The sequence below is a fragment of the Lepidochelys kempii genome, chromosome 8, assembly GCF_965140285.1.
Source record: "Lepidochelys kempii isolate rLepKem1 chromosome 8, rLepKem1.hap1, whole genome shotgun sequence".
Classification (NCBI taxonomy): domain Eukaryota; kingdom Metazoa; phylum Chordata; order Testudines; family Cheloniidae; genus Lepidochelys; species Lepidochelys kempii.
In genome coordinates, this window is record NC_136387.1 from 7,536,996 (window position 1) to 7,563,553 (window position 26,558).

Genomic DNA, 26,558 nt, shown 5'->3' on the forward strand with positions numbered 1-26,558 from the left:
TGTGCACTGCACAAGACACGGAGCAACACGCTCCCTGCGATGGGCTAGTCGCCAGCCCTGACCCGTCCTGCTCAGCCATGGAAGGAAACCTTCTCAAGCCAGATGTACAGCTGGGAAGAGCAGGTATCCTTACACCAAAGCAGGGCAAGGGAAGTGATGGATAAATGCATATATAGAGTCCTGTGTTGCTGGTTGATCTAAGGCAAAGATGATGTATTCCGGTTAGAAATGGGTGGGTAAATAAAAAATACCCCCTGCCAGTCAGTGCCCCTGGCTGTCCTGTATGCATATACTTGCCTGTTTAATGTGCCGTGTGAAGCCCTTCTCTTTAATTCCACCCCTCCAGCACAGGAAATAGCAGTTATGCTAACATTGTATCTGTAGTTATACCCTTATTCTGTATCTATTTACATGAAAGGAAACCATGGGGAGCAGAAAAGAGTCTGATTTCCAGTCTGGACTCTACACAGAAAGGCCTCCTTTGCCAAAGCAAAATGACCCAGGCTCTTAGTTAGCATCTGAGAAACAGAAGAAACTACCCAAATAGCTTACAGCTTCCCCCGTTCCCTGCTGCTGACTTCAGCTCATCTTTCATGCTCACTAGGAAGACATCCAAACTGCAGGCCAGGATGGAAATGGTAGAGGCAAAAAAGGAGCAACTCTGTCCTGAGCTCCTAGATGTTTGGGAGACTACGTGGCCAGCCAAAGATCTTAAGGGGGGGGTCTGCAAACAGCACTAAGGGAGAGGTATCCCTGCACCTTCCACAGGATCATGAAAACTCTGCCCACTTGACATCCTGCTTCCCCTCAGAGTAGGGCATGCTCCCTACATTACCCCGAGAATGATCACTTTACAGGGACACTCCACAGATGCTGCTGGAATTTCCTCTCTGCACCTTCAGCGTAGTTCAGATGCTCCCCCTCCTCCCATGGAGCTCTAGGGCTGGTGTTTCTATCGCATCTCAAGGGCATGACTCTGCTGAGAAGGCAGTTGCCTTATCATCCTCACCCCCAACTGCTCCGTCATTGGAATGAAAAGCAAATCCGTACTGGTTCATACGTCGTTAATTATGCCCAGCTGTGTCTCCAAGTCTCCCCTGGACCACGGACCACCCTGAAAAGACATGGCTTACATTAATGGGAGCTGAAGGGTTATGGCAGCAAAAATATGCAGCTTCCAGACCACAGAGGTGCGGGGGAAGAGAAGAGAAAAGGGGGAGGGTGCCGGGTGGGCAGGGGGAGATTGTTGAACTAAAATGATGTCCTTTCAGATTAGTATCCAGTGACCCTCCTGCTGGGAGTCAAAGTGGAGCTGGCTTTTGTTTGTCCATGTTGTAACTCCTAGAAACTGTCCTTTATAGCTGCCTCCCATCCCTGTAGTACAAGGCTGTTAAGCAGTGTTTAGGCAGAGAACTGCACTCAAGCTGGCTTTTCTTTCCTTGCACAGACAGTGCTGGGCCCCATATAAAAAAACCTCTTTTGCTTCTGGGAAAGGGCATCAGCTCTGGGCCCTTGGGTTGCCCATCGGCAGAGCTGAGCAATTGAGTCCAAGCATGTGATGGAGTAGGGACAAAGGGGTGAGGTCCACACAGACCGCACATCTTTTATGAGCGCAAGTCCCAAGAATGGCAAAACCAATATTGGGATGAATCTCAGTGTTCATGGCCTGGCAGCACCTGCCAGAGGGGAAGCAGAGAGACGATGCCTTTCCATTTCCTGAATACTGGAGCAGAGGACATGGGAGCTGATTGCACAGCAGCAGAAGTGTTGGGAGGAAAGAAATGCAAAAAGAGGTTGGTATCGCACCTCTCACCACCTGCCCCTTGCATCCTCCTGCAGGTTTTAGTCACTCAGGTGTGCTGGGTCGGTGTAAGTGGCTTTGAAATTCAAGGCTGGTCTAGGCTAGAAAGTTTTAGTGCCTTAACTGTTCTGGAATCACTAAACCTGTACAACCCTCTCCTGGGGATGGTGTTATAACTATATACATGTACTTTATGCTGGTATAGCTGTTCAAGTACAGGAAAAGGGATAGCTATACCAGTATAAATCACCATCAGACCCGGGCAACTGCATCCACACCAGGGCTATCACTGGTATAACTCTTTTGGTGAACGTATAATCACATCCTTAACTGCCATAGTTATATCAGGTTTCAGAGGAACAGCCGTGTTAGTCTGTATTCGCAAAAAGAAAAGGAGGACTTGTGGCACCTTAGAGACTAACCAATTTATTTGAGCATGAGCTTTCTCATGCTCAAATAAATTGGTTAGTCTCTATAGTTATATCAGTAAAACTTCTAAGTGTAGAGCAAGCCTCAGAAAAGGGAGTGGAGGATTGTCAACTGCACAACGGTTTAATAGAGCTGTTTAATGAATGTTTGTGGCTGCACAAATATTGCTCTGGGAGAAAGGAAGTTTGATCCTGGACCCCTCCTGGTGCACGATGACAAATACGTGAGCACTGTTGCTGTGCTGGAAGCATGGAAGGAGAAACCTTTGCCCTGCATGGAAGCTTTCATGGTAGCATTTGGAAGAAGCAGAACTGCACCCGTTTTGATTCGCTGCTCTGCATGGGAGACCCAAAAAGTCCTATCTGAAGTTGGGTGATCTCTCTTCAACAGATTAGACCACAAAGCCTCTGCAGTTTTTGCTATGTATCCATCAGTCTGTGTTTGGGAGATACAGAGAGGGCTGGGCTGGTAAGAAGAGTGCTGTCAGTTCCTCTCCATCTCCCTTGAAGAGCATCCTTTCAGAAAGTATTTTGGTTAATGAAGAAAACAGCTGTTGAGAAGTCTGTACTGCCTCTGTTGTTAGTGGCACCAGCACTGCCTGTCTCCTAACTCTCAGCAAAGCAGAATGCTGTCAAGGACCTGACAGATGGGCCAATGCTGGATCAGTGTAACGAAGACCGTTTTGAAGCAAAACTGCAAAGATGAAGTATAGCTGAGAGGGAGATGCCCAGAAACCATTACTTGGACCTCTTCCAAACACAGCAGGCCAGGTTCAGAGGTGAATCTAAGTGAGTCTAAGTTGGTGTAACTTCCATCTCTTTCTAGCCCACTTAACACACAAATTACAGTCACTTAGACTCACTCCCACTTACCGACATGTAACTCACACCCCCATACACATCACCATGGAATTTGGACCAGAAATGTTTGAGGCAAGAGTGCTTCAATTAAGAACAACCCATGGGCCTGTCAACAAGTCTGTTTGTATTGGCCCATCTCAGATATGTGTTTATATAAATATCCATCACTCAACTACTGCTAGCCCTGATGGTTAATAAAACAATGGATTGGACAATATATGAAAACCCCAGTTGGTAAACAAACAGAAAGCAGAAACTCTGGAGACTTGTAGAATTATTAAGCTTCACATGCAGCCCCAAGAATTTCTGAACAAATGCAAGAGGTTTTGAGGCTCCACAATACTGTCTGCCTTAAAATCTTGAGATCTAGTTAATAAGCACTGCTATCCAGCTAAAGAGTCTGATCTCCCAGGCTTTTGAAAAGTAAGTTAAGTGCAGAGGGATTAGGTGGACTCAGTGGGGAATGACATGTATGACTCTGGATAGGAGGAGGAGGGTTTATCATTTGTTTCTGGTTTCGATGTCTGATTGATTGATTTGATTTCATGTATATGCATTGGATGGAAACAATTTAAAAATCCAAATATATTTTTAAAATATAAATAAGAGCCTATGGAAAAGAGTCAATTTAATCTAGCATCTCCCCAACTCTGGCTTGTTCTGTCCTAGTGAAACTAGATTCACGCTACATCAGAGACTTGAAGTGCAACTGTGCTCAGGTGCCACTGTAAAAATAGCCCCTTCTTGCTCGACGGACCTATCCTTCTGTGTATTGTCAGGTCTGCTCATTTTAGCGATAAAGATACGTTTAGAGGACATTTTTATTCCTGTTAGCTCTGTGAGACTGAGTAAACTGTGGTTTCAATTCCATTTCCTGAATCAACAGAATTAAGTAAACAGAAATGTTCCAGTCAGTTACTGCGGTGCGAGCCCACTGAAGACAACGGGGTGGCACAGGTGCCTTAAGGGCAAATTTTGAAGAAAATGGGGATACCCAGATATGACTGAGGGCTCAATGTAGCCTGAAGCTCCTATTCTTGATGAGTAGGAAAGGACCCAGCTCGGCTCTCCGAGTCCACGCTGAGTTTGGAGGACGGGCAGCTAGAACCTACATTGTTCTACTTGTATGTGAGCGCATTCATGAGGCACAATGAACATGGAACTCCACAGTGCCTCCCTGAGCCACCTTTCACAGCAGAGGCACCTTTTAACAGAGCACAGGACTCTGTGGCAAGCCTACAAAGCCCTTTTCAAAAGCCATGGACGATAAGAGCAAAGAGCCTTGGAATTCTCCAGTCTGCGCCTTCGGTTAGAGAGATGGGGCTAAATGCATCATGTAAATTACACCTCCCACCATCTCCTGATCTCTCTGAACCCCAGAAGGGGATTCCCAGAGGAGGGCAGCTATAAGTACTGGTAAGAGTTTCACAATATATCCATCAAGACAGGGTGCTCAGTGGCTGTGTTAAATCAGCTCCCTTGGCCACTCTCTCTTCCCAGCACCACCCACTTTGGAAGCTGCACTGTCCCCACGTGGGCATCCCTGGGGCCACAGGTCACAACTATCCTCATGCACCTCCTGTTGCTTGGACCTTTCCCCTGCATCTGCACTGGTATAATTTGGCTTAGACTCTGGACTGAGTCTGGACCAAAAAGTACAAAGAGTCTTTATAACTAATTAAGCATCTAATTCTGGATCCTGATTGGTGGAGAAGGCAACCAGCTCCTTGGTCCTTTGGTGAGCATGCCACAATGCCGTGAAACACCTAGGAACACAGGAACCCCAGACTGGACCAGAACCAAGGTCCATCTTACCCAGAATTCTGTCTCTGACAGCAGCCAACTTCAGAGGGAAGTGTAAGAACCTCACAGTAGCCAGGTGTAGGATAATCTACCCCCATATTAGGTCTCATCCTGGTCTCTAATAGTTAGAGATTGGCTTACACCCTGAAGCATAAGGTTTAACATCCCTTCCAAAAGAGTTGTTAGCATGAACTATTATAATATGTCTGTACAATTCCTGAGACTTCTCTTGCTCCGTATATTGTTGGAGACCGGGACTGCCGTGGACGTAGGAGAGGGTTCTTGCATCACTCAACAGGGACCTCTGTGGCTAATTAGAGGAACTATAAATTCCTTCCAGCCTTCCTCTGCCAAGCAAGGTCTCTGCAGCACAGAGCTCTCAGGAAGGGCAATCCTCTGCTAAAGACAAATACAAAGAGGAAGGCATGGCATCTCCAATACCATGGAACAGGAATCCTAACGTGGGCTAGTCTCAGCTGATATCGAATTGTGCCATGTGAGGGCTCTTTATCTAATTTCTTTTCTTATCTTTATCTAATTTCCTCCTCCTAGTTCCTTGCTTAAAGAATCCAGCTATTGGTGGTAATCACTCTCTCTCTCTGAGGCAGGGTCTGATTTCGCAGAATGAAACCTTCAGTGTAGAATACACGATAGTGTTATTTTTAATGAGAGAGTGCTGTTGTGTCGAGCTGTGTGGGTGGGTCAGGTGGGTGGGTTTTTACACACAGATGAGTGTCTGTGTATATCCCAGGCTCCATAAATCCTAGACCGTGTATAAATACACACTTGTATTTCATGCCTGGGAGTTTTCTTCCTGTTCCCTGGCACTTTTTCCTTGAAGGATAGAGAGCAAACTCTGGTGTCCTCCTTGGGTTTGATGAACATTTGCAGTCAGAGCTCTCCACAATGGCAGAAACATGAACCAGCTTAGAGCCGGCCTGTAAGGAGCTCGCTGGGCAGCCCCATATAGAAAAGGTTAGAGGAACTAGCATTGCAGGACTGCTTGAATAAAAACACATGGTGAGAGCCTCTGCCAGGGTGATTGGCTGCAGGGAGTCCCAGCTGGTATGAAAGGGAGGGAAATAGATCCAGCGGCTGGATTTAAGGAAGTTCAGCTTGAATTTGTAGCTTTCCCTTTGTTTTCTCTTCCCTTTTTTGATCTCTTTTGCTCTCTCCTCATTTTCTTTTCTCCTTTTTCTTTCCAATACACCCTATTCCTCTTTCATTTCTCCTCTCCACTCCATTTATCACATCAGAGCCTGAGTCAGCTGCTGCCCCACATGGGGTAAGGACAGAATATGTCATGTCTAAGGGCTTGTCTATACTACGTGCCACATTGGCGGGCAGTGATCGATCCAACGGGGGTCAATAGCTGCGATAAATTGACCGCTGAGCGCTCTCCCATCGACTCCGGAACTCCACCAGAACGAGAAGCGCAAGCGGAGTCGAGGGGAGAGCGTCAGCTGTCGACTTACCACAGTGAACATACTGCAGTAAAAAGAAAAGGAGGACTTGTGGCACCTTAGAGACTAACAAATTTATTTGAGCATAAGCTTTCGTGAGCTACAGCATCCGATGAAGTGAGCTGTAGCTCACGAAAGCTCATGCTCAAATAAATTGGTTAGTCTCTAAGGTGCCACAAGTCCTCCTTTTCTTTTTGCGAATACAGACTAACACGGCTGCTACTCTGAAAACCTGTCATACTGCGGTAAGTAGATCTAAATACGTCGACTTCAGCTACGCTATTCACATAGCGGTAGTTGCGTATCTTAGATCGACCCCGTGCGGTAGTGTAGACAAGCCCTTAAATGTTGTCTATATCAGTGGAAACTCTTCTTAGTAAAGGGGACGGAAATACTGAAGAAATGGATCCTTTCTCTACAGATCCTGGGCTAATCCTCACCCTGGAATAAGTGAGATAAAGTAATGGGAACTAGGGACGGATAGACTCCCTACTGCCAGTGAACTGATATTTGACAGCATGAAATTCCCCATGGAGGTGACCCTATGGCAATGGGATATATCCATCTTCCTGTGTGTCACTGGCTGGGTTAATGGACCTATATGCTTTCACCATCACACTACACCCCTTCCTCCCCATGAGGAATGAGATGGTTCCTCCAGGCACCAGCCTGACAGTGGTGTTCATGGCCTGCACTTCCAGGCATGTGCAGACATGGGCTGGGCACACCTTATTTGGCTCTCCTGAGGGAGAATAGGGACAGCTGCCTGGTGCCTGGGGTCCCCTTTTCCCAATCAGCACAGGAGAAGTCGGAAAAAAAAAGATGCCCCAGCAGTGAGGGTAGCAGCCACACTCCTATGTGAATGAAGGGTAGGCTGAGTAAGGATGAACAGCCCCCCAGGTTCTTCCACTCCTGCTCACTGGCTAACCTTCCCCTTTGTTTCTGTAAAGAGGGCAGCACCCCCTGGAGTGGTCGTGGCCTGGTGGCCTGGTGGGCCCTGACCAGGGCGAAAAGGAAAACGGGACAGTGGTATTGGTGAACCTCAGCGGCGGCCGGACCATCCGGGAGGAGGACTGCGAGGGCATTGACACAAAGCCCTACTGCAAGGTTTTGGTGCTGACCGGGACCCAGGCTAATGACACAGGCTACTACCGGTGCTGCTACAAGTACATCAGCGCCAAAATCGAGGGCACCACAGCGATCAGCATCTACGTGTTTGTGAGAGGTAAGAAACCAGTGACTGTGCAACCTCACCTGCCATAACACAGACCCGGACTGGGTGAGCTAATGGGCTGGCCCACATGCGAGCCTTAAAACCCTTTATGGAAAATAGCTATCGCAGCAGGTGGGGAGGACTAGCCCAAGGAGAAGCAGCGGAGTGGTTAGATTCAGTGTGTGTGGGAAAGGGCCACCTGCCTTCTAAAAGGAGACTGATAAGCGCAGGTTTAGAACTGGACAACATGGGGATCTGTGTAAACTCCCCAGTTCTACCACTTCACTTCAGTCCTGACCTGAAGCACCCTTGCTAGTCCTCTACCCCCTCTCGCACAGCTCGGCCCGTGCACCTCACTTCCGTTCTGCAGAGCTCCCTGTTAGGTCAGTCCCCAGCGTCTCTTCAGTGTAGGCTGGCAGCGCCCCACGCTGGTACACCACTGGTACATTAAGGGCACAGCTGCGCAGCCAATGCAGGTGTGAGTGTAGCACTCCTAGGCATACCCACCCTAGCTTTAACTTAGCTAGCACAGGTAACACTAACAGTGTAGCCCTGGCGCCATAGACTTCAGCATGAGCCAACTGCCCCAGTACATACCCAGGGCCCTGGCAGGCTTGTGCTGAGGTGGCTAGCCTGTACTGAAGCCCTTGCCACTGTGTCTTCACTCTTAGTGTTGCCCATGCTAATTAGATTAAAGTGAGCACAGGTATGCCTGTCCACACTGCATTTGCAGTGTAGACACGATTAAGATGACATAGCTCTGTGAATAATACAGGGACGTGGGAGCATCACTGTACCCGAGAACGGTCTGCAGTGTAGAGTTTGCCTGGCTACAGGAATATGTACAAGCAGGGAGGTGGAATACATACAAGCTGGGGCGGATGGTAAGAAATTACTCTCTGTATGAAAGATCACCGTTGGCTGGTGGCATCCCTGGTCATCTGGGTGAAGAGGAGCAATTCCGTTTGCCTACTTGCATCAGGACTTTCAAACCCTGGATGTGATTAATGTAGGGCTGTCAAGCGATTAAAAAAATGAATCACGATTAATTGCGTGATTAAAAAAATTAATTGTGAGATTAATTGCGCTGTTAAACAACAATAGAATACCATTTATTTAAATATTTTTGGATGTTTTCTACATTTTTTAATATATTGATTTCAGTTACAACACAAAATACGGAGTGTACAGTGCTCACTTTATATTTATTTTTATTACAAATATTTGCACCATAAAAAACAAAAGAAATAGTCTTTTTGAATTCACCTAATACAAGTACTGTAGTGCAATTTCTTTATCGTGAAAGTTGAACTTACAAATGTAGAATTATGCACAAAAAAATAACTGCATTCAAAAATAAACAAGGTAAACCTTTAAAGCCTGCAACTCCACTCAGTCCTACTTCAGCCAATCTCTCAGACAAACAAGTTTGGTAACAATTTGCAGGAGATGCTGCTGCCTGCTTCTTGCTTACAATGTCACCTGAAAGTGAGAACAGGTGTTTGCATGGTGCTGTTGTAGCCGGCATCGCAAGACATTTAAGAGCCAGGTATGCTAAAAATTCATATGTCCTGACCCTTCATGCTTCAACCACCATTCCAGAGGACATACGTCCATGTTGATGATGGGTTCTGCGCGATAACAATCCAAAGCAGTGCGGACCGACACATGTTCATTTTCATCATCTGAGTCAGAAGCCACCAGCAGAAGGTTGATTTTCTTTTTTGGTGGTTCGGGTTCTGTAGTTTCCACATCAGAGTGATGCTCTTTTAAGACTTCCGAAAGCATGCTCCACACCTCGTCCCTCTCAGATTTTGGACGACACTTCAGATTCTTAAACTTTGGGTCAAGTGCTGTAGCTATTTTTAGAAATCTCACATTGGTACCTTCTTTGTGTTTTGTCAAATCTGCTGTTAAAATGTTCTTAAAACAACATGTGCTGGGTCATCATTTGAGACTGCTGTAACAGGAAATATATGGCAGAATACAGGTAAAACAGAGTAGGAGACATACAATACTCCCCCAAGAAGTTCAGTCACAAATTTAATTAACGCATTTTTTTTTAACAAGCATCTTCAGCATGGAAGCATGTCCTCTGGCATTGTGGTTGAAGCATGAAGGGGCATACGAATGTTTAACATATCTGACATGTAAATACCTTGCAACATCACAAAAATACCATGCAAATGCCTGTTCTTAATTTCAGGTGACATTGTAAATAAGAAGCAGGCAGCAGTATCTCCTGTAAATGTAAACAAACTTGTTTCGCTTAGCCATTAGCTGAACAAGAGGTAGGACTGAGTGGACTTGTAGGTGCTAAAGTTTTATATTGTTTTGTTTTTGAGTGCAGTTATGTCACACACAAAAAACTATATTTGCAAGTTACACTTTCACGATAAAGAGGTTGCACTACAGTACAGTACAGATTGTACGAGGTGAATTGAAAAATACTGTTTCTTTTATCATTTTTACAGTGCAAATATTTGCAATTAAAAATAATAATATAAAGTGAGCACTGTACACTTTGTATTCTATGTTGTAATAGAAATCAATACATTTGATAATGTAGAAAAACACCTGAAAATATTTAACAAATTTCAGTTGGCATTCTGTTGTTTACCAGTATGATTAATCATGGATAATTTTTTTAATCACAATTAGTTTTTTGGAGTTAATCACATGAGTTAACTGTGATTAATCGGCAGCCCTGGATTAATCACAAGACACAGACAGTAGTGAGGGCAGCGGTGCTGTCAGTCTGACTGAGTGGGGGATAAAGACAGAAATTCAAGGAAAGCTTGGTAACAATGACAAAAATATGAAAAAAGTCCAACCTTGCTTTCAGGCAGCAACTTGTCTTCCAGCAGCAGCTGGACAGAACTGAGTTCACACCTCCTCTCTTGAAAGGTTCCTCCATAAACATGCTCATCCTCTTGTCTGCAAAAGGCTGTTGGAATCCAGAGGGCTTGGGAAGTGGGGCGGAGGGCCATCTCCCCATGCTGAGAGCAAACCAATATCCGTCGACTCCTGGGGGATTGCTGAAGCTCTGCTCCATCCAGGATTCAATTACATTGGTGCCTGGGGTGATTGTTCCAGTCGGACTGGAATGCAGGAATTTTCAGCTCTGCCATGCCCTAGACGCAGATCACTGGGCCTTGGAGAAGCTCTATCTGTAAAATAAATAAATAAATAAAACAATTAGCCTCTGGTCTACTGGGGGGCTGTCAAAGAAACAAAGCTGGACTAACTGTAATGCTCAGTATAGTGCTGGACCGACAAACTGAGGAGAGCAGGACAGAGTGCAGCCCAGATGCTGGGCAACCCAGCCACACACTGCTCTGCCAGTGTATTTCAGCCCTGATCTGTAGCACCTCTTTCTAGGTCAGTCCCGGTTCAGGATCCCCCAAAACCTCTGCCAGTTTTATCGGTCTTGATATGCAGCCCCCTCTTCTCTTCCAGTCTTGACCTCCTCTGAGCAGAGACAGCCTGCCAGCCCTGCAGAATTCTGGGGTGTTTTATGGAGAGGTAGACTGTCCGCCCAGGATGAAATCGAGACTGTCCCACTCCAACATGCGACCTAATTCAAATCTGAAGGTCTGCAGAGGCGAAAGGCTGATGCACAAACTTTCTGCACTCTGCAAAGTTCCTCCCACACTCTCCCGCTGCAAGACTTAAAATAGATGCTGTTAAGATAAAGGTCTGACTCTCTTCACTGGAAACTGTTGGCTTAGTTCAGCTGTACAGTTATTTCTCCTGCTTTTAGCCGGTGCACTTGTCATAAGACAGGAGTCATGACATGGGAGACAACATTTTCAAAAGGCCCAGCTCAGTGCCAAAAAATGGCACACAAAATTCTGGCTGCGTCTGGGCGCACAGTTACTGCAGTGGCAAATCAGATCAATCGATACAGCTGACAGCGAGGATGGATGGTCTTGTGGTTAAGGCACTAGACAGGATTCTAGAAACTGAGGTAAAATTCCTGGCTTTGACACATGTGCCCGAAGGTGAATTGCTTGACCTTTTTGTGGCTTAGTTCCCTGTCTGTAAAACGTGCTATTTTCCCATGTCACCGGTGTGCCAGGAGGCTAATGCATAAATGTGGGATGGCGGCTCAGATGACAATAGTGAGGACTGTATAAGTACCTAGCAATATGGCTGGTTGGGTGTCTAGCTAACAATGTGCATAATTGATACCTGACTTACATGTGGAAAGTAAATCGTGTGCATTTCCAGGAGCCTTTTTTGCATGTGGATTTTGACATCCATTCTTAAGACTTTGGCCTATAATTTTTTAACCCTAGAGAATACTTGGAATTCAATGTGTGATCAGGGAACTTCTCCCCACTCCCCTCACCATCCCCACTGACGAGTTGCCAATTGTAGGATTTCCAGATAAAGTTCTGCTCTTCTCCAGCTGAGTTGTGCTCTGTTCTGTAGATCCATCCCAAGAGCTAGAGAGGGCTGATTTATTTGTTGGAGACATCCAGAGAGATGGTGATCAAACCACTCATTCATCACTCATCATCAGTGTTCACATTAGAGCTCTCTGCAGAAGTCACGGGAGGATGTCTGTGCTGGGATAGAACAGTGGGACCCTCTATTGCTTTGATCTGATCCTCTGCACTCAGCACTAAAATTAACACTCTCCCCACGTGTGTGTATGAATTATTATTATTATTTTATTTTATTATTACACTTTTTTAGTCAGTGCTGTAAACATACTGAGTGCCTATAACAAACAGAATAGGATGCAGCCCCTGTCTTAGAGGACTTAGTATCTATGGCTGAAGAAGATGTTAAATGGGTCCCAGCCCACCCATTATGACAGCCTTATAGACAACACGTGATGTGGTCAGACCAGAAAATGAGATTATGAATCACAGTCTCCTTGGCAGTGATCCACCTAGTAACTGAGTTCTTTGCTGCCATCTGTGAGCTCAGAGGTGATCTCATAGTGCCTCACCTGTGATAGTTATTCTCCGTCCCCTTCTCCAAAACTGTGGAAAGGGCCAGTGACAGGAATCAGGGCTGTGTTCAAGTTCACAAACAAATTGGCAGCCCTGAGCATGGAGATAACGGACTTGTAGGGCAAAGAGCCTGTGAAAATGAACCAATAGGTTCTCCATGCAAATTGAAATTTACAAGAGTACCCCTGAGTCTGAGCTGCATGATCCTAAATTGGGGGCCGTGACAACCTTCGTCTTTGGCGTGGAGTTGCCATGACACAGTATCTGCAGCAGCTGCAGCTATTCCCTTTTTCAAAGGGGCATGAAAGACCACGGTATATCTGATACCACTGTGTGCTGTGTGCTGGCAAAAACCCACCTTTTAATGGCAATCATTGTCACATATTATACCAGCAGCAGCCAATGGGATGAGCTTATTCTGGCTGGGCCCACTGAGACACTGGTGCAGGCCTCAGGCTCCTGGCAAGTTGCAAATGTGGCTCTCAGCTGGGCAATATTTGGGCATTTCTGTTTTAAAAAGACAGCTCTAGTGGTTGGTAATGAGAAAAAGGGGTCACAGGCATCTTAGCCCATGGCCCTACGTAAGGTGCTATGCAAAGGGGAACCTCACTTCCCTTGGAAGTTATGGTTATAGTCTCTATAGGGACCTGGGTAAATAGAGTAATAGATTTTAAGGCCAGAAGAGACCATTGTGATAATCTAGTCTGACCTCCAGCATAACACAGTTCACCCAGCAATTCATGCACCAAACCCAGGTCTTTTTGAAGATCTGCCACAACCCTAAGTAAGAAATATTCCTATAATCCAAATGGGCAGATTGCACATGTGAAGCCAGACAAGATCAGGTACAACACAGACATTTCAAAGGATATTGCCTTCACTTTGGAGTGACGCTGGCATCAGTATAGATTCTAGACATGGGATATGTAGGATCTGATCTAGATTTATAATGGCCAATTAAGCATGTGTGGCTGGTGTTTGCAGAGCATCGAATACCCAGCTCGGTAGCTGGTCCTGATATTTCAGAACAAATCCTTCCATAACAAACTCAAAACAACAATAGCCAGCAGCAGAAGAGACTTGGCAGGAATTCCCATCCCAAATGTTAGTTGTCTCCTATTCTAATCTTGCCTTAGTCCTTCATATGAACATCAGTGGCTATTCTTCACGTGCGTCCTGAAGGCACTATTATATAAAACCAAAGCGATGAAATAACCTCTAAAACGGAACCTTTTGGCAGGAGCATTTAACAACAAAGAAATCCATGGGAGAAAAACACTGCAAAGTCCCCGTATTGGCAAGGGCACCAGAAAAACCCTGTGTATCACCTGCATTGAACGTGAGCAGTGGCTGTGCAAACTTCCCACCTTGCCCCTGTCAGTGAGCCCTGTAGGGGAACACCGATTAGGGATGAGAAGAGAGTTTGGTCTCTCGGCCTCTTCAGTTCTTGTTAAAGCATCCTGGGATTGACCCTGGGACTTAAAAGCATGAGTCTCTACCGCCCAAACTATAAAACACCGGTTCTGCGGCACAAACGTTGTAGCATCTGTGTATGTGGACTAGCAGCTTGAGGATGACAGCAGCCACATGGTGTTTGTGTGGGTTATATTGACTTTGTTATGATTGAGACTGCCCAAAAGAGGCCTAATTATGGTAATGGATTTTATTATGTGAACCCATGTCCACTAAAACCCGCAAGAACTTATTGCACACATAGTACAGTGGTTGCCATTTAAAAGTCAACATTCGCCAACAGACACCACACAGTTACATGTGCTATTTCCTATTCTAAATATGGGTGGAGGGGAGAACAAATAACGCATCTTAGACACTGTTGGGAATCTCTATCTTTTTACTTAGATTGTAAGCTCTTTGGGGCCAGGATCGCCTGTTTGTTCTATGTTTATACAGCACCTAGCATAATGGGGCTCCAAGGTGCTACCACAATCCAAATAATAATGGCAACCACTATATGCCACCAAACAGGCGTCAGCTGCTCTCAGCTCTCTCTCACTGAGGCCCTTGGCTGGATTTGAATTGATGATTTAAAGGTGAAAATCTCTGTAGCCCATTTCCAGTTGGCTGGATCATCCAGTTATCCAGTCCCACTGTTTGTAGTGACATCAGAAATGCTGAGTCATGAAACGGTGTTTACAGAAAACATTATCCGTGCTACAGAAATGGACCCCCCCCCCACCCCCCAATGTCATTGGAAGCGCCGTATGCGCTAGTGGTTAGATGCGTCCCTGAGATTTTGGACCTTCTCTCATGTGATCCAGGCAGTACGTTGAGCAGAACAGGGAAAGCAGCCCCTCAATGGGGTGCTTGTTTGTTGGATGTTCCTTTGGAGGCCCTCACTAGGATCCTGTGTGGCTCTGACATGCCTAGCTTAAGAATCTGCATTTATTAAACAGCTTCAAACATTAATTCTGTGTACTTGGTGTTTTTGCTCTTCCTGTCAATATTTGTGCTTGTGAAAGTTGAGAGGAGGTTGGGTGGAAGCCCTGGAAATCTCAGCTCATTTGTTTATCTACCAGGCGGGATCTCCACAGGATGACATCTGCATGCCATTGGGCTGCAGATCACCTCCTCCTCGGGCCAGAAGGTCGTGCTGGCTGCCTTTACTTCAGGCCTGCACATCCTGGCTAGTTGTGCCCAGTGACACAGAGCCATTTAGGTATTAGGGGAACAGCCGGCCAGGGACTGAACTGAAGAGATGAAGAGCCTGTTTCACAAAGTCCCCTGAGGTAGAGTTGAACCGAGGGCCCAGAAAGAGAGACCTGTAGAGAGCTGGGGGTTGTGTGTGGGGGGGGGTTAACTTCCTAAATTTACAAAAATTAAAAAAAAACAAAAAAAAACACTCAACTGCCATGGCAATTGGGCTGAGAGGGGACACCCAACAAATGGACAACCCTGATTGACTGGATGAAGGGTGGGGTCTCCTATAACAAGGAGGCTCATGATGATATCAGAAGATGAATTGCAGGCCAGGCCTGAATCTCAGAGATTCCTTTCGTTGCCTCTACCAAGTCATTTTTCTTTGCCTTTGATTGCTCGCTGGGTGTCTGCTGGATGCTGAGAGGTTGTTCAATGGCAAGTCACCCGAGTCTCAGTTACAAGGAGTCTTTTAAACTTTCCAGCCCCTGAATAGTCAGGGTGTCAGGCTCAGCAGAGCTATCTCTGGCAAGCTTTTGCTGGGTTAACAAATGCCTAAAATTCACCTTTTTCTTGTTTCTCCCCCTTCTGTTCTTCTCCTGCCTCTGTTTATTCTTTCTTTTCTTCACTTCTCTCTCTCAGATTTCGAGCAACCATTTATCAACAGACCCGAAACACTCCTCATCAACAAGAAAGAGAACACCTGGGTGCCCTGCTTGGTATCCATCCCAGATCTTAACATCACCCTGTTCTTGGTAAGAGACCTGCCTGGATGTGGCTCCGGTATAGACAATATCTTCTTTATTATGCATTTTAATTGGCTGAGAAGGAGCAGAATAGACATTGAAGGAGCTGGGAAATGCACAGGGTGGGTTTTCCATGGAACATGCAAGCCGCTGGCTTCCTCATTTTATGTGTTGGCCCAAGCTCTGCTGACCAGCTGCTTTGGGCATTCCCTGCCACGTGGCCTGTGGGTTTCTTGCTAGATCTGCTCCCGTTCACTGAAGTTGTAAAATCTTTGTTTTGTAGCATTTCCCAATAGCATCCATACTTGTTCATTGTTGTCTCTGCTACCTTTAGCTCCTGGATCTTCATATACCCTTGGTGGTCAGTGTTCCCAAGGGACAGGCGCCTGTACTTGCGGGGACTGCTGATTAAAAACAACTCTATTATCAGCTTGCTTTGTGACTTTTTTACAATGCTAATACATCCTTCCAGGATGAGTGTTACTATTGTGCAAAGGCCTCCTGGGACACTTTGGGGGCCAGGGGCCTTTCCCTTGCCCGGGAAGGACCCCACACGAGGTCAGCATTCATCCCATTTGGGCTTATGTTTGGGGAATCAGCAGCAATTTCCTTAGTTATCACTATCTGTTTCCATTCCTGGAAGTTCCAGTCCCATTCTGCAGACTGTGAGCTTAACTGTATGGATCCAGGGTCTTTTATGGTCACTTCCCAAGCAGCAGAGGATGCTGGGATTCCTATAGGACAAAGAGTTGGGGGGAAGATAGGGCAGGAGTCCAGTGTGGCGTGATGCTGCATTTATTCTGCCCAGCCAACAAAAATGGAATGTGTTAGCCTTGGAAGAAGGGGGGGTTGGTGAGGGAATGCTGCCACCGTGTACTTCTGCAGACAGTTTTCAAAATGTTGCTTTTTGCAGCCCAGCTCCATTATCTACCCAGACGGGAGAAGGGTTCTCTGGGACAACAAGAAGGGGATGCTGGTTCCCACCCACCTGATCAGGGACTCCTTGTTTGTTCAGTGCGAAACCATCATTGACAAGAAACTCTTCAGGTCCAATTATTTCATTGTACACGTCACAGGTGAGGCTGGAGCAGGGCAGCAGGTCACTCTAGAATTTCAGCTCTCAGTAGAAAAATAAAACTAGTTTTCTCCTCTCAGTAACTTGGAGAAAGAAATGATGGGATGTACTGGTGCAAATGGGCAGACGGTGATAAGTTCTTAGCAGAGTGGTGAACTTTCCCATTTGTTTTAGTGTGGGTGGGTTTCAGAGTCTGTTTGGGAACATTTCATTGCTAATTAATTCTTGGTGGCCCAAAACACACCACCCACTCTGGAATCACTGACGTTTAGAAAAGTGAGGAATCCCTCATGCTATCTAAATGGCTCCTTTTCTAATTTAGGAAGGCATCTTTTCCATGACCACTTAAGGGGCCAGATCCCGATGCCTTTATTCACGCTGAGTGGCCCATTACTCTTCAAGCTGTCCCATTGGATTCAGTGGGACTAGTCATGGAGTAAGGTATTACTGAATTGAAAGGTATCAGAATCTGACCCTTAGAGATTCGGTTAGGTGCAAATGGGGCAGTTTTAATGGCGCTGCAGTTCTCAAATCCTGTGTTCGAGAGGTGAGTCGTGGCAGAGTGTGATGGCACGAGCCTTGCCCAGGCGTCTGTGCTATATGACATTATGTTGGATTTATAGTATTCAAGCTGTGCTGTGCATATGCAGCACTCCATGCTGGGATATAACATGCTGTAGCATGCACTCTATGATCCCCTTACAACTGTCTGCATTGGTAACAGTCAGTGACCAGGTAGCGCTTTGCCTTCCTTTTAGTGTTGCTGCTTTACCCACCACTGCCCCCTTCAGGTGCAGATGTCCACAGAATGAAGCGAAACCCAGGGGCAGGGAGGTGAAGGGATGACGGGTTTGGCTGAATTGCAAGCCCCCAGGGAGCCGATGCGCATTGTACTGAGCGTTCCAGATCCCAGTGTCAAAGAGTTAATGGCATTTCTTTAGCTTAGAGATGCATTTTTCTCACCTTCTTTATATCAGGGAATGAGCTGTATGACATCCAGTTGTTTCCTAAGAAGGCCATGGAGCTACTAGTGGGAGAAAAGCTGGTCCTCAACTGCACAGTGTGTGCTGAGTTTAACGCTGGAGTAAACTTCCAATGGGCTTATCCTGGAAAACAGGTACATGTAACTTTCCCCTGTCCCTCAGCTGCTCCCTCCACAAACCCCTTTCCTTAGGGAACAATCTGTGCTGGCTGTTTCTAAAGGATGTCTGCTCAGACATCCCTCTCTAAGCAATTCAGTTACTCTTTCTGTGCTGGGTTAAAGAAATCAGTGGCCAATATGCAGGATGTGTGGTCTCAATTTGTGAGCTGGGAAGGGGTTTGCCAGTCAGTAAACTCCTCCTTCACAGCTGACTGTGAGAGTTCAATACCAATTGTGCTGTGACATCATTGGCTGAGGCAGGGCATCCCATTTTGATGGTGTGACTAGGTTGCTATCCTCCAACTTTCCCATTTTGCCACTACAGCAGAAGCCAGTTAACAAAAGAACCTTTCCTCCCTCTCTCCCACCCCAAAAAATAACAATCCCTTTCAACATGTTTATTGCGTTAGCAGTTGTCAGACCAAACACTCATCTCATTTCCATGGGTGCAAAGCCAGAGTAACATCCCTCACTTAAATGGAGTTACACCAGGTTTCCAGTCTGTAACTGAGAGCAAAATCCAGCCTCTGATAGAGCACATTTTCCCTCATGATAGAAACTGATTCTTTTAGCGGGTGTTCTCTTTAAAGGCACCACACTGTATTCCTCTTGAGTTTTTGCTTTAACAAGCCTATTGCATTAAAGCAACTTCGCTGTTTGTCAGTTTGACATCCAGTTGATTATTTACATGGAGGTTAAATATGGAAGGCAGGAGGACAGGGAGTGTGAGACCCTCTTGTCTGTTGAGATGCTTACCAATTCTGGCAGCTCACTGCTAGCTTGTGGTAACTTTAACTACAGAGGAGCAGGTTTTCAGGGAGAATAGCCACAGACCAGATTTCTCTCTGCAGAATGTTATTCGAGGGTGATATCATCTTGTGGGCTTCAAGACATTTCTGTAGTGAGGGGGCTCTGCAGACTGATTACGCTCTGCCCCAGGCTACTGGCCCACAGATTGGAGTGGGGCCTGTGATAACAAAGGACCTGTTACAAGACTATGACGTGTATTCCTAGGCCCACAGGAATGGCTCTTTGCCAGGCCTATCATGGCTCAAAGGGCTGAAGCAGTTCTTGGCACTGCCCATCTTTTAAACAGTGACTCGGGAAGAAGTAACTGAGGAAGACTGAATGCTCCTGGCGGTGAGGAGCCTCGCATGTAACCCATCCAAACTGTGTCTGTTCCCTTGACTTATCTTTTAACCCCCTTTCACCTCTTCTTGGCAGATGCACCGGGCTGTCACTGAGCTGCCCGAGAGACGCTCCCAGCAGACCCACACTGAGCTCTCCAGTATCCTGATCATCCAAAACGTGAGCCAGCAGGACCTGGGGAAATATGTGTGCATGGCCAGCAATGGGGAGCAGACATTCGAGGAGAGCACCGATGTCATTGTGCATGGTACAATAGGCTTCTGCTTTGTCAAGACACCAGGGGTGGGGCAGTGGGCAGAGAGACCAAAAACAGATAGCCAAGGAGAAGAGAATTCTAAAAGTTATCAGGAGGCGTTTTGTTCACTAACACACCGGAGAGCTATCTTTGAAGCATTGCCTGTTACATGCGATTTACAGGTTAGAGGATCCCCGTGGCCCCGGGACCCTTGGATTCCAGTACCGGCTGAGCTACGGACTCAGCGCATGTGACCCTCCCTTCACCCCCACACAGCAAGTCATTCAACCACTCTGTACCCCTGTCATCACACTGGACAGCTGGGTGTGAACTAGCATGAGCCTCACTGCAAGGCAAACACTCATTTGAGCTGAGACATCCTGTGGCAATAAATTACAATTTCTCATACGCGCCTGCACATCACCACCCAGTGCCCATGTGATCATGGGTGTGTACTCACCCCCGTCCGAGTGCTCGCTGCAGAGATATGTCCGTGCAGCCACACACGTGCACGGACAAGCATACACTTGTACAAACGCACTTGGAGGTGCATAGTCACATCACTTTATTGAAGAGGCAGGGCAGGGTAGTGGCTAGAGCATTGGCTTGGAACTCAGACTACCTGGGTTCTATTCCTGGCTTTCTATTAGCCTGCTGGGTGCCTTGGCAGGTCACTTCACCTCTCTATCACTGTTTGTTTCCCCCTCTGTAAAATGAGGATAATGATACTAACCTTCTTTGTAACATGCTTTGAGATCTGTTGATGAAAAGTGTGAAAGAAGAGCTGGGTACAGTATTGTGAATGTCTCAAAAAGTGCAACCCCCTTCTCGTGTTGCTGGGCAAGTGACATCTCTGTCACTGTGACAGCACGGCAGCTTGACAGGTCTCTTTCTGCTCCCCCCCCACACTTTTTGTCTTGACACCTGTCTTCATGGCCCTGCTTTTACAGAGAAGCCCTTCATCAACGTGGAGTGGAAGAAGGGCCCAGTGATAGAAGCCACAGCAGGAGACGAAGTCGTGAAACTGCCAGTGAAGGTTGTCGCCTATCCCCCGCCAGAGTTCCAGTGGTAACCCACCTTTCTTAGCCTGTGTCCCCCAGCCTTCATGCCCATCATTCACAGAGGAGGGACTAAGGACAGGGTGGGAGGGGGGTTGGGATTAACCAGGGTCTTGCAGAAATTCCTTGCAGGAGGGGAGATGTCTCTAAGCCACTCTGCAGCAGAAGGAGCTGGCTAATACGGCTGGCCTGAGGAGCCCAGCAATTTATATTGATGGAAAAGATCTCCCTTAGCTCTTTCCCAGGCAGCTGGCAGCCAGCCAAGGAAGAAAACCTCCCTAATTGGTCCTCACACTCAGTCTTCTGGTTTTGGCCACATTCTGCTCTCTCATCGTTCGCTTTTCTCCTCCCACCGCACCCGCACCCACAGGGCTGCCTAGCGCTCCTTGCTGCACACAACAAGGCAGAGCCCTTCCTGGGGTTGGGAGTGGGGCGGTGGGAGAGGGGACAGTAGGTTAGGTCCTGGAACCTGGCATGTAGACAGCAAAGATTCGGGTCTGCAGTGAGCAAAGGGGCCGAACTGAACTCCCTTGGGAGCTCCGTTGGTGCTGCTTCTCTCCTGACCAGCCAGCTGGGGTCGCTGCTGCAGCCTGGAAGAGAAAGGCCACGGGCCCGATTCTCCACTTGTCACCAATTGCACCAGTGCCTAGATGGTGTAAAATGCTAACAACCAGAATTCTCCACTCACACCAGGGGTGGTATTTTACACCCATCCTGACCTGGAGCATTCTTACCTTTAGGACAGCGAGCTGCCCCTAACTTGTTTTCTTCAGAAACCTGGTAAGTCCCCTCTAAAAGGGCTTCCAGCATTAGTGACCGAAGCCCTCTGAGCACATTTTGCTGCCAGATGGCTCCCAGCATTAGCGCCTGCAGGCCTCTGGCTATATTTCAGTAGGACTGTACCTCTCTGTATATGCATTTGCTCTCTATTTCCCTGCAGGTACAAGGACGGCAAGTTAATTCCCAACAAGCAATCTCCCTATTCGATGCAGATCAAAGACGTGTCAGAACAGAACTCCGGGACTTACACCTTAGTTCTGTGGAACAGGCTGGCTGGGCTGGAGGAGCGCATTAGCCTCCAGTTAATAGTCAATGGTAAGGAAGGATAAGGCAGAAAATGGCAGGAGGCAACTGGCCAAGAGACCTTCGTGGTGTTCTTAGACGCAGTAGGCCAAACTCATTCCTGGAGTAACTCCCCTGAAATCATTAGCCCGTTGTATTTAATTCATTGGAGGATGTCACTATTCTGTAGCAGTCAAAGTTGATACCTCTCTTCTTTCCCCATTCCATCAATCGTAGCTGGATAATTACACGTGGCCTTTTCAACGTGATCTAGTGGACAGAGCACTGGAGGGGAACTCAGGAGATCTGGGGTTTATTTCCGTCTCTGCCGCTGCTGGGGGACCTTGGGAAAGTCATTTCCCCTCTCTGTGACTCAGTTCCTCCATCTCTAAAATGCTGATCTCCTCTCTAAAGTGCTTTGAGATCTCCTGACGAAAAGTGCTAGATAAGAGCTAGATATTAGTATCATCAGAGATTTCTCTGTCACTGAACATGGACAAATATAGAAAATGAAGGCAACCTCTTTTCCATGAGCAATCCTCCTTGTCTTCATGCACTTCTAAATTCTGACGCTGATGTGCTGGGCTTTGCAGCTGTCTCCCTGATCTGGTTTAGAAAAGCTCCTGTAGGAAGAGCTGATGGAGGATGGTGAGTGACAATGATTCCGACTAGGACTTTGTGCCAGGGCAGAATAGAAACATGATACCTGGGGTTTATATCTATGTTCCCCTAGGTACTTGTGCCAGATTCACCCCGATGCAATTCCATGGACCTCAGTGGAGTTACAACAGGGATGAATTTGATCCCTCGTGCATCCCTGCAATGTGGAAATAACGCGGCAGAGCATGGCATTCTGGGGTGTGAGGGGAAGGGATGGTCTAACACTAATTAACGTAGTTTTGGCATCCACTGTAACTGCGACTTACGAGGCTCTGGCAGGAATGGACTGGGTGTGCAGGACTGCTAGGAGCTGCTTTGATACATGCAGCGATTGGACAGTCACATCAGTGAAGTCTTGTAGAGGAAGAATTCGCTTTAAATGTTGCTAAGTATAACTTACCTGCTTGCACAGCACCTCTACATTGGGCCCAAGAGCTCCACGGATTAAAGAGTGTTGCTTTAATTCATCGCCCACCTGGAGCCTCCCCGCAGGTCACTGCCTCTAGACCCAGTTGCCCTGAAACCCAGGGCGTTCTGGTGACCTGTCTTTTCATGACCCCGAACAGGAACGATGTTCTGTCTGGCGTGGCGACTCAGCAAAAGGAACTGCAGTGCTGATGCCAGATTACAAATTTTGTCATTCTGCTGATTTCAGTTCCTCCGCACATCCACGAGAAGGAAGCCTCTTCCCCGAGCATCTATTCCCGTAGGAGCCACCAGGCCCTCACCTGCACAGTCTATGGCATCCCAGCACCAGAAGTGATCCAGTGGCAGTGGAGGCCGTGGAGGCCTTGCCGGATGTTCTCACGACGTAGCCTGTAAGTGCTCTTCCTCACCATCTTGGCCCTGGCTTCCTAGCACCAGGTGCCAAGATCCCAGTCATATCACTCAGGAGAAGGCCTTGGGCATATTCAGAAAACACGGAGCCAGTAGCCCCTCAAAACTAAGCTATGCCACTTGGCTGCAGATGTGAGTGGTGCGTGGCGTGTGTTGGGTGTGATTCATTGCTTGGGGGAAGGCAGTGTTGTCTGTCGGTTTACATAGGGAGTCAGGGTTCTATTCGCAACTAAGTCACTCAGTGATTTTGGTTACATCACTTCATCTCCCTGCGGCTCAGTTTCACCATCTGCTGGGCACAAAGCTCCAGTCCAGGATTTGCCTGTGACACACTGAGGTGAAAACTGCAGTATCCGATGGATATGGAGCTGCCTCAGCCTGTTCATTCACATGGGATATGGAGGAAGAGATGCTGAGCCCACCTGAAACAGACTTTTGGAGCATTCCTGATGTGTCATATGTCTAACCCCTGACAGCCTCTAACACAGAGCCTGGGCAACTTTCTCCTGGCTCCTCATCCCCCGACTTCCAATGCCTCCAGTGAGGTCATGAACCTGTCAACACTCCAAGACATTTGCCATAATAAGACCTAACACTTTACAAACCTTAACTGATCCTCACATTACCCCTGTCAGGCAGGTAAGTATTACTATCCCCATTTTACAGATGGGGAAACTGAGTCAGAGAGTCCAAATGACTCACTCAAGGCCACACCATAAGCCCATGGCAGAGCCAATGTCTGGTGAAATCCACTAGACCATGCTGCTTTTGCAGTCGGCCAGCGAAATACAAAGTACTCGGAAACCAAAGGGCTTTCTCTTGCCTCATTCCTACCCTGGGGGGCAAACACCAACCCAGCATCTTACAGGTGACGAGCATCAGTGACCAATGACTTATGCAGAATCTAGAATCAGATCTGGCTTCCTGCTTGTCTCCTATTAGAAAGGTGAAGGTCAGAAGTCTGTGGTGTTTGTTTGGTATCTAAGTGGTTAACCTCTGGACTGGTAAATGAAACATCCTAAAGAGGAGTCAGAAAGCAGCTGTCTCTGCGAGGGCTAGGAAGGGCAGCCCAAAATGTCCCTGGATCCTTACTGCAGAGCTCTGGGTACTGGAAGGGATGGAAGGACAGGGCTCTGACTGAGGAAACACCTGTTGCTTAGGTGACCTGTGTCCTATCCGCACCTAGTGAGCCTGATGCTGCATTGCTGGATGTGTTCATCTCATGTTGCTAGGAGGAGCAGGAGAATTTCATTATTCTTCTTGGCTTGCTGGTCCCAATGTGTCTTTGTTGTACCAATAAAATAAAAACCAGCAGGATCTTATTAAAGGGAAAAGGGCAAAATACCACATTTATTGTGAATACAGAAAGAATCACAGTAAGCAGTTAGTTATAGTTATAACATTCCATTCAATCTCATATTTAGTCACACATTCATTCATACAAACACACACACAGGTTCTGCAAGGTTGTTATCATAGTTACCAGCCTTAGAGTTGCTCATGCCAAGCCACTGGCCAGGTGGCCTGGACATGAGGAGGGAGCAGGGCCTTGTCAGATGCTCATCTGATGCTCCTGGAAGTTGGTTTGCAGAATCAGACCCCAAAGTTCTCACTTTTTAGAGTCTATTTTTATAGGAATTTCTTCCTATGCCAGTCTATGGGAATTGCTTCATCATGCTGTTGCTGAATCAATCAGCAGATAGCACATTCCTGACGGCTCCAAGATGTTATCTTGTTCTTTGGTTCTCCCATCCTTGAGGCTGTTGGGTGGATTCCAGTCTGCCCACCGGGGGGGGATCCTCTGATTATTTCCACTTGACGCCTTCTTCAGCCGAGGGACACTGGATTCTTAGGCTGGCACCTCCCTGATCATTCAGTTATTATCCACACCAAGCATCCATCCACATACATCCTCTATCTCTATTTTAATCACAATTGTTAATACAACAAAAGGGCGGGGAGTCTCTGGGTGCTGTTTCTGTTGTTAGAGTATTGCTTTGAGTCTCTCTCTCTGTGAATTGCTTTGAGAACAGACTCTGTCTTAGAATGTACTAACACAATTAGCAGCTTGCAAGTTTCACACATAGAGGGAGAGAAACAGTACCAAAAACCAAGAGACCTCTTAATTAGTAATACCCTGGAATTTAAACTCTGGGGAATCAAACTCATTTGTGATTTTAATACAGAACTTCTTTAATATGATCCAACATCTTCCATTGTGAGGTACTCATGTGCCTGAGACAGGAAGATTTTTGCTAGTAACGTCTGTTAGTCTCCGCCTGCACTCTTCCTCTCCTTGTGCTCCGGACCGCCTCTCCAGTTCCTTTCTCCCGCTGCATGGTCTGAGACATAACCCTCCCGTGTTGAGGGAGCTAACCCGCCGACATCAAATCTGTAAATATTGTAAAGTATAAATGTTGTTAGTTAGGTTTTTGTTTTAGAGTTAGTTTAGTTAGTTAGAATTCAGGATTATCTGCGGCCCCCGCCCACCCCCCTCGCCAATACAGGACACAAATTAAGCCTGGGATTCCAGGCTACAAGAACTGTATGTTCTACCCCCAGTCCTGCCCGGTCAGCGACAACCAATGTCAGAGGTGCCTACGCTGCCTCAGAGAAGCTAAGTGCCGTATCTGCTGCTCCTTTCCCAGCCAACCCCGGCAAGTGCCGGAGTTCAGATTTAGGAAACATCTCATGGAGTGTGCTAGGAGATGCCAGTCTGAGCCAGGCCAAGCAGAGCCACCTGTAGAGCGGGCAGCGGTGTTGAGGAGCACTCCACCTGGCAGTACCGCTTCTGAGGGAGAGGTGAGCAAAGACAGAGCCAAAGGCTCCTCTTCTTAGGCTCACCACCAGGACAGGGAGCCCCCTCAAAAGCCTACAGAGAAATCCCCCAACCCTGTATCGCCAATGCCTTATAAGTTGGATGATTCTTCATGCCTGACTCCAGGAGGCTCAAGGGCCTATAGGAGTCATGATATGAAGAATAAGAGTTCCCTCCACACCACCGCCATTGACAGGAGTGGGACCACTGGTGCCAAGCAAGGAGAGACATGAGCCAAGGCCGGGACAATCAGCAGTACCTGCCGAGGTCAAACACTAAGAACCTGTCATGCCGTGTGGAGTGGCTGGCGAGAATGTGTGCCAGCCTCAGGGCAAACTGTCAAAAAGCAGGGCAGAAATCTCCAAGTAGCTGTGCGTTCTATCATTAGGTTTCACCAACCCAGTATCAAGTGTGAACTCCTAAAGCATTGTGACAGTCTTACCCAGGAGTCACAGCCAGTCCCTTTGGCCATTCCAGGCTATTTTGCCAGCCAGGCAAGCTGGACTATGTGGTAAGTGATCACTTTACACCAAAAATCACACCAATATTCAGGTACTCCCAGTTCCAAAGTACCGGTCACTTACCC

General features: G+C 47.1%; 1 protein-coding gene across 4 annotated transcripts in view; it reads left to right on the forward strand.

Annotated features, from left to right (window-relative positions):
- The window catches only part of FLT4 (fms related receptor tyrosine kinase 4), a 105,700-nt gene that overhangs the window by 40,373 nt on the left and 38,769 nt on the right, over positions 1-26,558 (forward strand). For all 4 annotated transcript variants that reach the window (XM_073355357.2, XM_073355358.2, XM_073355360.2 and 1 more), the window contains exons 3-10: positions 7,307-7,581; positions 15,834-15,946; positions 16,851-17,013; positions 17,990-18,129; positions 19,378-19,549; positions 20,488-20,605; positions 21,536-21,690; positions 22,973-23,135. In XM_073355357.2, the coding sequence (XP_073211458.2) occupies positions 7,307-7,581; positions 15,834-15,946; positions 16,851-17,013; positions 17,990-18,129; positions 19,378-19,549; positions 20,488-20,605; positions 21,536-21,690; positions 22,973-23,135 (1,299 nt within the window). The remainder of the gene's footprint in view (positions 1-7,306; positions 7,582-15,833; positions 15,947-16,850; positions 17,014-17,989; positions 18,130-19,377; positions 19,550-20,487; positions 20,606-21,535; positions 21,691-22,972; positions 23,136-26,558) is intronic.